At 47.5% G+C, this 12907-nt stretch overlaps 1 protein-coding gene across 1 annotated transcript in view; it reads left to right on the forward strand.

Annotated features, from left to right (window-relative positions):
• Positions 1-1775: 1775 nt before the first annotated feature.
• Positions 1776-12907, forward strand: part of LOC125998128 (CCR4-NOT transcription complex subunit 10) — a 49771-nt gene continuing 38639 nt past the window's right edge. The window contains exons 1-4 of the mRNA XM_049766400.1: positions 1776-1845; positions 7768-7862; positions 10313-10474; positions 12420-12570. Of these exons, the coding sequence (XP_049622357.1) occupies positions 1824-1845; positions 7768-7862; positions 10313-10474; positions 12420-12570 (430 nt within the window). The 5' untranslated portion in view covers positions 1776-1823. The remainder of the gene's footprint in view (positions 1846-7767; positions 7863-10312; positions 10475-12419; positions 12571-12907) is intronic.

Raw genomic sequence — 12907 nt, forward strand, 5'->3', positions numbered from 1 at the left:
CCCAAAAAACTGTAGAGTCAGGAATAAGCTTTGAAAATAACTGGGGGTCAGAGCAGTAGGGCATTTGCCTTGGGTGCTGCCAACCTGGGATGGACCCAGGTTGGATCCCCAACATTCCATATGGTACTTCGAGTCCAAGAACTAACATAACAAAAATACTATGAGTAATAAAATTGCCTTTCCTTTTTTTTTGTTTTTGTTTTTGGTCCTGGCTATCTGCTCAGAAATAGCTCCTGGCAGGCATAGGGGACCATATGGGATGCCGGGATTCGAACCACTGTCTGTCCTGGATTCGGCTGCGTGCAAGCCTGACCACTGTGTATCTCTCCAGTCCCTGAAGTTGTCTTTCTATTCTTTGTCCATACGTGGTACTAGGAATCCAACTTAGGTCAGTCTGATGCAAGAGAAATATCCCTCCCACACTAGGAGGAAAAGAAAAAGGAAAAGGAAAGAAAAAGGATGAAATCAAAATAAAGTGTAGTCACTATCAGTGATAATAATAACACACTGTAGTGCCTCCATCGTTATAAATCATTGCAATCATCATATTACATGGGGGTTAGGCCACATCTGACTCAGTGCTTACTCAGTGCTTAGTCCTGACTCTGAGCTCAGAAATCGCTCCTGGCAGGCTGGGGGAACATATGGGATGCCGGGAATCGAACTCTTACCTTTGCTGGGTAGGCCTTGTGCAAGGCAAAGGCCCTACAGCTGGCCCCCATATTCCATTTTTATTTATTTATTTATTTATTTATTTATTTATTTATTTATTTATTCATTTTTTGGTTTTTCAGGCCACACCCATTTGAAGCTCAGGGGTTACTACTCCTGGCTAAGCGCTCAGAAATTGCCCCTGGCTTGGGGGGACCATATGGGATGCCGGGGGATCGAACCGCGGTCCTTCCTTGGCTAGAGCTTGCAAGACAGACACCTTACCTCTAGCGCCACCTTGCCGGCCCCCATATTCCATTTTTATATATGTTGACTGTTAACCACTACTATAAGTATTCTATGGTGTGACCGATTGTTTTGTTACAGTAATAACAATAATAATCAATAGAAGTCCTTCCAGGTTTCTTAGGCCTACTAGGTGCCCAGGTTTGGCCTCCAGGCCGCCCAGGACCCGGAGCGGAGGGCCACGCGCATGTGCACCATAGGAAAGGGGAAGTGGAGCGGAGGGCTCGCCTCAGGGGGCGGGGCGTGAAAGGGAGGAACTTCCGGGGCGTGGAGAAGTCGGAAGAGGGCGGGGCAAAGAGGGGCCGCCTCAGGGGGCGGGGCTTATTAAAGAGGCCGGCAGGAGGCGGGGCGAGGAGGAGACGCTTCACGGGGCGTGGCTTAGGAAAGAGGCAGTGAGGGGGCGGGGCGAGAAAGGGAGACGCCTCGGGGAGGGGGCGTGGAGAGAGCGCGGAAAAAGGCGGGGCGAGGGCGGGAAGGAAAGCCTCGGGGGCGTGGCTTGCAGAAGAAGCCGCCAGGAGGCCGGGCGAGGAGACGTTTCAGGGGGCGTGGCTAAGAAAAGAGGCAGAGAGGGGCGCGGCGAATAGGGGCGGGCACGCGCCAGGGGGCGTGGCTCGGCGCGAAAGCGTCCTGGAAGACAGGGGCGTGGCCTGCGTGGCCGGGACGGACTGCCGCAGCCAGCCAATCAGCCGGTCGGTTCCCGCCCGGAAATGACTCCGGACGCGAAAGCGGGGCGGCGGGGGGGGGGTCCTCGAGGTGCGTTGCTAGGCGACGGGTCAGTACGTCACTTCCGCGGGCCGGAAGCGGGGTCCGGAGCCGAGCCCCGCCGCGCGCCCGACGGAGGATCCGCGAGCCCCGCGCGCCCGAAGATGGCTGCAGACAGGCCCGCAGGTGAGGCCCGACCCAGCTCGGCTCTGCGGGCTCGAACCCGCGTCCCGCTCGGCCTTGTCCTCTGTTGCTCGCCTGCTCGTTCCTTCGCACTCAGAGCTCGCTCCTGGCAGGCTGGGGACCCTTCCTGCCGGGCTCCACGTCGCTGCCCTGCACCTGTCAGCCGGGGTTGCCCGCAGCCCAGCTCTGGCTCCAGAGGCCCGCGGCGGAGACGTGCCAGGGACAGCAGGCTGGACTCAGTGGTCCTCAGACGTGCCAGGGACAGCAGGCTGGACTTAGTGGTCCTCAGACATGCAAAGGACAGCGGGCTGGACTCAGTGGTCTTCAGACGTGGAAGGGACAGCGGGCTGGACTCAGTGGTCTTCAGACGTGTCAGGGACAGCAGGCTGGACTCAGTGGTCCTCAGACGTGGAAGGGACAGCAGGCTGGACTCAGTGGTCTTCAGACGTGTCAGGGACAGCAGGCTGGACTCAGTGGTCCTCAGACGTGGAAGGGACAGCAGGCTGGACTCAGTGGTCTTCAGACGTGTCAGGGACAGCAGGCTGGACTCAGTGGTCCTCAGACGTGCCAGGGACAGCAGGCTGGACTCGGTGGTCTTCAGACATGCGAGGGACAGCAGGCTGGACTCAGTGGTCCTCAGACGTGGAAGGGACAGCGGGCTGGACTCAGTGGTCCTCAGACGTGCCAGGGACAGCAGGCTGGACTCAGTGGTCCTCAGACGTGGAAGGGACAGCGGGCTGGACTCAGTGGTCCTCAGACGTGCCAGGGACAGCAGGCTGGACTCGGTGGTCTTCAGACGTGCCAGGGACAGCAGGCTGGACTCAGTGGTCCTCAGACGTGCCAGGGACAGCAGGCTGGACTCGGTGGTCTTCAGACATGCCAGGGACAGCAGGCTGGACTCAGTGGTCCTCAGACGTGCCAGGGACAGCAGGCTGGACTCAGTGGTCTTCAGACGTGCCAGGGACAGCAGGCTGGACTCAGTGGTCCTCAGACGTGGAAGGGACAGCGGGCTGGACTCAGTGGTCCTCAGACGTGGAAGGGACAGCAGGCTGGACTCAGTGGTCCCAGACTCTGGCCCGCAGGTTACACGTTGCATTCGCATCGCAAAATAAGATCTGTGCAGTGTGCAGAAGAATTCGCATATAGCACTCGGTACGGTTTGTAGGAGGAGTGGAAGGTCAGTCTCTGTTGGGCTGCCTCGGTGCCCCGGCAGTCCTGGCGTGCTTGGAGGCCTTCCTAGGGCCCCTGTGGCACCCACCCTTTCAGCCAGGGAGACCTTGAGCCTTCAAACCCTGCGCTATAACATCCTCCTGCCGTCTCCACCGTCACAGCAGCCTGCAGTTGGTTTGTGTTTTCTTGTGGAGGCGGCCACACCTGGTGGTGCTCAGGGCTAATTCCTGGCTCTGCACTCAGCCATCACTCTTGGCAGGCCCAGGGGACCAGATGGTACGTTGGGACAAACGCAGGTCAAGCTCTCACACCAGCCTCCACAGAGCCTCTTAAAGGGCGTTTTTCTCTCTGTCCAGTTTGTTCTTCTCATTGCCTTTCTAGAAAGGCTGATTGGATCACACCCTTTCCCTGTCCACATAGGTCTAAGATTTTTCTGCGTCAAATTCTCATTCTTTATGTTACTTCTGAAATTACCGTCTATTCCTAGAAATTGCTGTATCCTGATGTCTAGCTCTTCCGACCAGAAATGCTTCCAAAATCGGGAGTTGTTATGGGACCTGCTTTTTCTTTAGCTTGTGAACTCAAGATTTAGCTTAGTGGGCTGAGGAACATAGGACAGATTAAGCGGATTGCTTTGCACGAACTCCCCCCACCCCCATTTGATGCTGAGGACTTCATATGGTCGTGGCTTCTTCTCTTACCGCATGAAGAACATACATAAAAGACCTTGGTTTCAGGAACTCGGAGCCTCTCAACTAAATCTGCGTTTTCTTTGTTTTTTTTTTTCTTTTTTGCTCTTTGGGCCATATCTGGTGGTGTTCAGGGATCACTCCTGGCAGATTCAGGGAACCATTGTGCAAAGAAGAGAACCCAGGTTGACCACATGCAAAGCAAATGCCCTACCTTCCCTACTATCACTCAGGTTCCTCAAAGGTAATCTTTTAATAGAGACCTAAAGAATACAGACGATTCCTTGGAAAATGCTTCAAGAACAGCAAAGAAGACCCCTTTGATTTCAGCACCTTGAGGTATAACTGCATCAGGTATGCTCTATCTCCAGTGTCTGGGCAATGGCTGGCCTGTAGGGGCACGAGAACATACTGAGAGCATAGTAGCAAAGATAGCATGGCAAGGGGCATGTAACAAGGACCAGCTTTTGTCAAGCCTTGGAAGCCATGAAAGTTTGGGTTGATTCTGCTAATGTTAGCCACTGGTGAGTTTACGAAGGGCAAAATGTTATCTCACAACAAGGCGAGAACTGAGAAAGTGATGGGGCATGAGAATCAGCCTAGGTTCATCCTAGCTGTAATGCTTGAAATGTTTATGACCTTTCTGCATGTGGGAAAGAGGGAGATTTCTTAATTCTCATTTTCCACAGGTGGAGGAACTGTGTAGTAGCTCTAACTATAAAACTAGTTCAGTCGTAAAGTATAATACCTTGGAGTGGATAGTTGATATAGCAGGTAAGGCACTTGATTTGCATGTGACCAACCCAAGTTCAATTCCCAAGTATTTCATATGGTCCTTGAAGTGATACCTGAGTAGAACCAGGAATTGCCTGAGTAATGCCAACATGTGGACCAAAGCAAAAAAAGAAACAAAACAAAGATAACATAAAACTGTGAGATCTCAATTAAAAAAAAAAGAAAAGGAAACGCCAAACTCCTCGGCAGTGATAGCAATATATCTTCTGCAAAGCCAAATTGTATGTGAAGTCACACTAATTGTACGCATTGTGCTATGCACAGTGAGGTAGATCATTGTTATGAAGCCCAAGGTCCAAACACCCCCACCCTGGGTGAGACCTTTGGATGCTACCTCAAGATCTCCACCAGACCCATGGAAGGAAGCTGAAGAGGTTAAGGACTGAAGAAAAACTCAAACTCGAGGCCCGCAGGCCGTTTGCGGCCCTCCGTACAACATTTTGTGGCCCTGCCCTAGAGGAATCTTTTTTGTTTTGTTTTGTTTTAGTTGTTTGGGTCATATCCCCCAATGTTCAAGGCTAACTACTGACTTTGCACTCAAGGATCACCCCAACTGTGCCTCCTGCGGCCCCCAGGTAAATTGAGTTTGAGACCCCTGCTCTAGAAGGAAATTGTATTTCTACAACAAAATGGCATCTTATTTAAAACTTCCTTCACAAAGGCGCCATCGTTATTCTGTTTGTGTCGTGGTAGCTTTACTTAGGCTTTAGCGTTCCTCTTTTTTCCCTTGGTAAAATGTTTCTTGAGTGGGGCCGGAGAGATAGCATGGAGGTAAGGCGTTTGCCTTTCATGACGAAGGACAGTGGTTCGAATCCTGGTATTCCATATGGTCCCCCGTGCCTGCCAGGGGCGAATTCTGAGCATAGAGCCAGGAGTAATCCCTGAGTGTGACCCCCCCCCAAAAAAAAAAGGTTTCTTGAGCACCATTGGAGTTAGATATTTTGAAAAGTAGCTTGACTATAAAAACTTCCTCCAATCAGATTTCAGCTGTTAGCATTCTGTATTGGAATGTGTCTTGTGCTTTCAGTTAACTGCTTCTTAGCGGTGTTTAAAAAGCAGTCGTGTCTCTTTTCTACTTCGTTTAAACCTCAAGGCAGTTGCCTGGCTAGACATGAAGCCTAGTGGCTTAAAGAGTGTCAAGGCTGGTGCATCAAAGAGTTCTGTCCGCTTAGGAAGTCTGCCGAGTGCATTGGGCCAGGGCCGAAGGAAAGGGAAACTTCTGGATGAACGGTCTTGCTCTCTTTCAGTTGGCAATGGAGATTGCTTTTGGACAAATAAAGACACATTGTGGAATTATGTGCAGACTCTCTCTGGTAAGAAGTCGCCCCTTACAGAGGACGAATGATTTTTAGGCTGAGCTAAGACAACAAGCTTTTCCAGCCAGTGAGATAAGCTCCTTCAGTGGTAAGGGGCTTGCCTTATACAGGGCCAGTGGGTTTGAAACAGGGCACCCCAGGGGTTCCCCAAGCTCAACTAGGAGTGATTCCTGAGTGCAGATCCAGGAGTAACTTTTTAGCATCCCTCCATGTGGCCCAACACTCCCCACCCATACCGATTTCTTATTTAAAAAAAGTAGAAAATGGGAGATGATAAAATTATGATCGGGGCCGGAGAGATAGCACAGTGGCGTTTGCCTTGCAAGCAGCCGATCCAGGACTTAAGGTGGTTGGTTTGAATCCTGGCATCCCATCTGGTCCCCTGTACCTGCCAGGAGCTATTTCTGAGCTATCTCTTCGGCCCCAGTTTTTCCTAAATTTTATCTTGACTTGAGGGGTCGGAGAGATAGCATGCAGGTAAGGTGTTTGCCTTTCATGCAGAAGGACAGTGGTTCGAATCTCGGTATCCCATATGGTTCCCCGTGCCTACCAGGGGAGATTTCTGAGCATAGAGCCAAGAGTAACTCCTGAGCACTGCCGGGTGTGATCCAAAAAAAAAAAAAATACAGGTGAAAGAAAATTGGTTAACACAAAGTGCTATTGGATACAAATTCTGGAAGTGTCTGGTAAGGAAACTGAGACCCTTCCTATGAAAAAGGCACCATGGTATGCCTTGTTTATTTAGATCGTTTACTAGAATTGTTCTGGCTGTAGAAATTATGTACAGTGGGTAGGGAGTGTGCCTTGCACACGTTGACCAACCCAGGGTCAATCCCTGGCCACCCATACGGTTCCCAGAGCCTTGCCAGGAGTGATCCCCGAGTGCAGAGCCACAGAAGTCTGAGCACAGCTGAATGTGTCCCGAAAACAACAAGAAAGGTTCTGATGGTTAAAGTTAGCAGGTAGATTATGTGATATTCCATTTCCAGCCTTGAAATACATTCTTAGTAGTGAGTCTTAAAAGAGCTTACCCAGGGGGCTGGAGAGAGAGCACAGCGGTAGGACATTCGCCTTAGACGCAGAAGGACAGTGTTTCAAATCCCAGCATCCCATATGGTCCCCCGAGCCTGCCAGGAGCGTAGAGCCAGGAGTAACCCCTGAGTGCTGCCAGGTTGACCTAAAAACCAAGAAACAAGAGCGATGGTGCAGTGGTAGGGCTGCACCTAGGACAGACCTCGGTTCAATCCCCCAGCGTCCCTTATGGTCCCCCAAGCCAGGAGCGATTTCTGAGCACATAGCCAGGAGTAACCCCTGAGCATCACCCATGTGGCCCAAAAATCAAAAAAAAAAAAAAAAGAAAAAGAAAAAAATATATATATACCTTTTATGGAGTACAGCAGACAGGGTATCTGCCTTGCACAGTGCCTACTGAATTTGATCCCCAACACCCCATATAATCAAGCCTGTCAAGAGTGCAACTCTGCAGTGATGCTATTTCTAGACAATCTGTTATAAATAATGTCTGTGTGCTTTCATACGTGGACTAGGATGACTGCCTGAAGGTGCCTCGGTCAAAGGCTGTGTACATAGGTATGTTATGACCGTTACTTTCTAGGTGGTTTTTGGTTTTTGGGTCACACCTGGCAGCGCTCAGGGGTTATTCCTGGCTCTATGCTCAGAAATCGCTCCTGGCAGGCTCGGGGGACCATATAGGATGCCATGATTCGAACCGCCATCCTTCTGCATGAAAGGCCAACGCCTTGCCTCCGTGCTATCTCTCCTGCCCCAATTTCTTTATATTTTCAAAGAAGTTTTGTCCTCATTAGTAACACTAATTACTCATTGTAGTCGAAAGAGTTCCTATGTTGCCACGTTGGTTAGGAAAGGAAAAGAATCACACCTTTTCTATACAACTTATTCCTTTCTAAAGAGCAGTAAAACGTTTGTAATTGCAGATCAGGGAGCAGAGAAACATGAAGGGGCAGGCCAGTCTTCTGGGATCACTGATCGAGAAAAGGAGTTGTCCACCAGTGCTTTCCAAGCTTTCACGGTAAGAAACGGTTTCTCTTGATCTCCATTTTCAGCAGTAAGCAAGTATTTTCTAGTCATAGAAATCTTACCATTGGGGCAGGACCAATAGTGGGTGGGGGTGTGATCGAATGATCTAAGTTTCATCCTTGGCATCCCACATGATTTCCCTAAGTCCTCCGGAAGTGATTCCTAACTGCCGAAACAGGAGTAACCCCTGAGCAGTGCTACGTGTGGCCCCGTGCTTGCCAGGAGCTATTTCTGAGCAGACAGCCAGGAGTAACCCCTGAGCACCGCCGGGTGTGACCCAAGAACCAAAAAAAAAAAAAAAAGATGCTTGTCTTGCATGAATACCAAATTTAAAGTCAACGCCAACAGAATCGATACCCAGTCTACACAAACTGTACAAGGGGGAACAGTTGCACCAGCATTACAGGGGTAAAAGAGGGAGATGTGGGATGCATGCTAGGAACAGGGGTGGTGGGAATGCCCCTCACTTATTGCCATTATGTGCCTCAAATATTACTATGAGAGAATTGTAATTCACTTCGACCACAATACAAATTAAAAAGAAAAAAAAGATGCTTGTTGTGGAGGCAGGAATGTTAGTACAGTGAGTTAGGGCTCTTGTCTTGCACTCAGCTCACCCAGGTTCAATCCTTGAGCCCTTCTAAGAGTGAGCCCTGAGCACCACTCAGTGTGACCCAGACAACTCCTCGTCCCCTACCAGAATAATAATATTTTAGAGGGGACAGGGAAAATAGCTTCAAGGGCTGGAGGGAATGCCAGGAGTGTGTGGGACCGCCTCTAACGACAGAGACAAAATTTCATTGCAGAATTCAAGTGTGGTGAAAGATAGAACCAGGAAAGTGACTGTGTAGAGCACATACATGCCTCCTAAATGTGAGGCCTGGGTTCAATTCCTGGCAACCTGGCAAAGAAATAGAATGTTTGATACTCTATTCTGAAATCTCCCATGCAGCCTGTCTTGGATTGCAGTTTTGGTTTTTTTCTACAGACATTTCTTGCCTTCTCTCTCATGATGTCCTAAATAAAACTCTTGTACTTCAGGACCAGAGAGCAGCATAGCAGTTAAAACATTTGCCTGGTATGTGGCTAACCCTGGTTCATATCCCCCTGACACAGGGTCCCTGATGCTCTACCAAGAGTGTTCCAGAGATACATGACAGTAAGCTTTCTAGCATTTCTGATTTTAAACAATAGGAAAGAAAGCCTTATTTATTAGGTTTCATTGGTCTTTTGCAAGGAAAGAGCCTGCCTGCTATGCAATCGCTCCAGCCCATTTTTTTTTGTTATTTGTGTATTTGTTTTGGGGCCACGTCCAGCAACACTACTACTCCTGACTCTGAACTTGAAAGACCACATAATACTTGAGGATCAAACTCAGGTCTTTTGCACACAATTTGCACTAAGTCCTTGGAAATACTTTCTAGCCCTAGAGTTTCTTAACTGACCAGAATCTCGCTTCATCTAGTACTTTTAATATGTTGATAATAATTTTCAACTGGGGACATAATTTTTCAACTGTTGTAGTAGACACTCACTGGTAAAGGAATTGATGCTGTTGGGACATTACGTACCTGAAACTCAGTTGTAATTTTTTAATCCTACTTCATGGTGATTCAAAAAAATTTTAAATAAAATAATGAAAAAGTAGGGCCTGGACGATAAGGCGTCTGCCTTGCGTGCGCTAGCCTAGGACGGCATCTCATGTGGTCCCCCTAACCAGGGGTAACCCCTGAGTGTCACTGGATGTGGCCAAATAAACAAAAAAGAAAAAGTAAAATCGTATTTATTTATTTATTTTATTTTATTTTTTGGTTTTTGGGCCACACCCGGCGGTGCTCAGGGTTTACTCCTGGCTGTCTGCTCAGAAATAGCTCCTCGTAAGCATGGGGGGGGACCATATGGGACACCGGGATTCGAACCAACCACCTTTGGTCCTGGATCGGCTGCTTGCAAGGCAAACGCCTCTGTGACTGTCAGGGATTATTCCTGGCTGTGCGCTCAGAAATCGCCCCTGGCTTGGGGGGACCATATGGGACGCTAGGGGATCAAATGCTGTCTGTCTTATGCTAGCTCTTGTAAGGCAGACACCTTACCTCTAGCGCCACCTTCCCGACCCCAGTAAAATCGTTTTTAAATGAAGATGAGTCAGCAAATCATATTTAGAAATGAATGGATAGGGCCCAGAGAGATACCACAGCGGTGTTTGCCTTGCAAGCAGCAGATCCAGGACCAAAGGTGGTTGGTTCGAATCCCAGTGCCCCATATGGTCCCCCGTGCCTGCCAGGAGCTATTTCTGAGCAGACAGCCAAGAGTAACCCCTGAGCGCCGCCGGGTGTGGCCCAAAAACAAAAACAAAACAAAACAAAACAAAACAAAAGAAATGAATGGATAGTTCTTCAAGCCCGTGTGTAATGTCATTTGTGAATGTGTGTTTTGTTTTAGGCTGGGAATTACGATGCCTGTCTACAACACCTTGCCTGCCTGCAAGATATAAACAAAGATGACTATAAAATAATTTTGAATACCGCCGTAGCTGAGTTTTTTAAAAGTAACCAAACAACAACAGATAATTTGAGACAAACACTTAACCAGCTGAAGAATCAGGTGATAACACAAATGTTTTTAGCTATAAAAATATGATAATCTCTGCATTGAGAAATAAAAATAGTTAAGGAAAGTTGACATGACTTCTTGTATGAAATTAATAGCATAGTATCTGGTATATTTAAAATATTTATTGGTGGGCCCAGAGAGATAGCACAGCGGTGCTTGCCTTGCAAGCAGCCGATTCAGGACCTAAGGTGGTTGGTTCGAATCCCTGTGTCCCATATGGTCCCCCGTGCCTGCCAGGAGCTATTTCTGAGCAGACAGCCAGGAGTAACCCCTGAGCACCGCCGGGTGTGGCCCAAAAACCAAAATATATATATATATATATATAGGTGATTAATTTTGCTTGTGGAGAATATTTATTCTAGGACCAGAACGATAGTACAGAAGGTAGGACACTTGCCTTACATGTGGCCAACAGGGTTTCTATCCCTGGCACCCTATGAAATCCCTCAAACCTTCAGGAGTGATCCCTGAACACAGAGCCAAGTGCGGCCCCAAAACAAAACAAAACTAAATAACTATTCCAAGTAAGGATAGTTATGTTATTTTACTGTATTTATTATATTATTTTGTTGGGTGTTTAATTTGAACCGGATAGACAAAGGTGGAGTTTTGAAAAAGAACTAAAGTACAAGAAACCTTGTGAAGTTGTTACTATAGTTTTCTCATTTTGCAGGAAGCGTAGATAGTTTCTGTGACTATGAAAAACTTAGCTGCTAAGATTAATCTTACTACTATTATGATTTCATTATTAATAATTTCAAATGGTCAGAACCGAGAAGCTGGCCCAAAGTGCTGGAATACTGCTTTCAATGTCCAAGGGCTAGATTTGGCCCCTGATTTTGCGTAGTCTCCGTAGCCCCACTGCTGGGAATGACTCTTCGATACTGCTGGGTGCAGCCCAAATATAAGTAATATCTGATTATTTTTAGCATTTTAGGACATGACTAAGTGAAAGACTTGTCTTTTCATTTGTCTGGTTCAAAGAGCAATATTTCTCACAAGATTAAATCTTTGATGTCCAAGAGGATCTAATAACAAAGGTGGAGTAAGACCTAATTTGAAGCATTTATTGCTTGCTATGCAAAAGACCTTGCTAAAGGGCCAGAGAGCACAGTGGTAGGGCATTTGCCTTGCATGCAGAAGGACGGTGGTTCGAATCCCAGCATCTCATATGGTTCTCCGTGCCTGCGAGGAGCGGTTTCTGAGCATAGGGCCAGGAGTAACCCCTAAGCGCTGCCAGGTGTGACACAAAAACAAAAACAAACAAACAAAAGACCTTGCTAAAACCTTCTATCAAACATCTTACTTATTCTTCCCAGGAACCCTCTGAAGTAATTTCTAAGGGCCATACAGGAGGACACTTGCCTTGAATGCAGCCAACCCAGGTTCAGTCTCCATTACCCCATATGATCCCCTGAATACCTATATGATCAGAAGGAATCCTGGAGAGCAAAGCCAGGAGACGAATAAGCTCTGAGCACAGCCAACTGTGACCCCAAAGCCAAAAATGGTTTTATTTCTATTGTTTCTCTAATGTTGAGATACAGATAACTTATGTACTATTTCCAGACACAAAGGTTTTAATATAATAGCCACGTGCAAGCCAAGCTCCCTACCCACTGCACTATTGCTTCAGCCCAAGAGATCATGCTTTGAAAGCAGGAGATTCATTTTAAGCCCTGGCACCTAACGGACTGTTCTGAGTAGTCATGAGACTGCTAGGAGTGGCCAAGAAAACAAAAAATACAGGTTTGATATAACACAAGTTATAATGAAGTCATTTTTATTATGAGTAATTAAACTTAATCTCTTGAAAGTATAAGAATATGCAAAGCAAAACTGTTGGTCTAATTTTTTGTTTATTCAAGCATTCTATTATTTCCACTCTTTATTTCTTTACCATTATCTAAAGCATATCCCTTTGATTATTTTCTAGGTCCACTCAGCTGTCGAAGAAATGGATGGCTTAGATGATGTTGAAAACAGCATGTTGTATTACAATCAAGCAGTCATTCTTTACCATCTGCGACAATATACAGAAGCAATATCAGTTGGTGAAAAACTTTATCAATTCATAGAACCTTTTGGTATGTAGTCTGTCAAATCTGTCAGAAGTTTCCCTAACTTCTTTTACTGGTAAAGGGACTGCTGGGGTCTCCCATGTAGTGAAAAACCCATAGCTTGCTCCTTATCTTTTTTGTTTTGTTTTGTTTGTTTTTTGTTGTTGTTGTTGTTGTTTTTTGGGCCACAACCGGCGGTGCTCAGGGGTTACTCCTGGCTGCTCAGTATTAGCTCCTGGCAGGCACGGGGGACCATATGGGACACTGGGATTCGAACCAACCACCTTAGGTCCTGGATCGGCTGCTTGCAAAGCAAACACTGCTGTGCTATCTCTCTGGGCTGCTTGCTCCTTATTTTACCAGA

This window comes from Suncus etruscus, chromosome 20 (genome assembly GCF_024139225.1).
Source record: "Suncus etruscus isolate mSunEtr1 chromosome 20, mSunEtr1.pri.cur, whole genome shotgun sequence".
NCBI lineage: Eukaryota > Metazoa > Chordata > Mammalia > Eulipotyphla > Soricidae > Suncus > Suncus etruscus.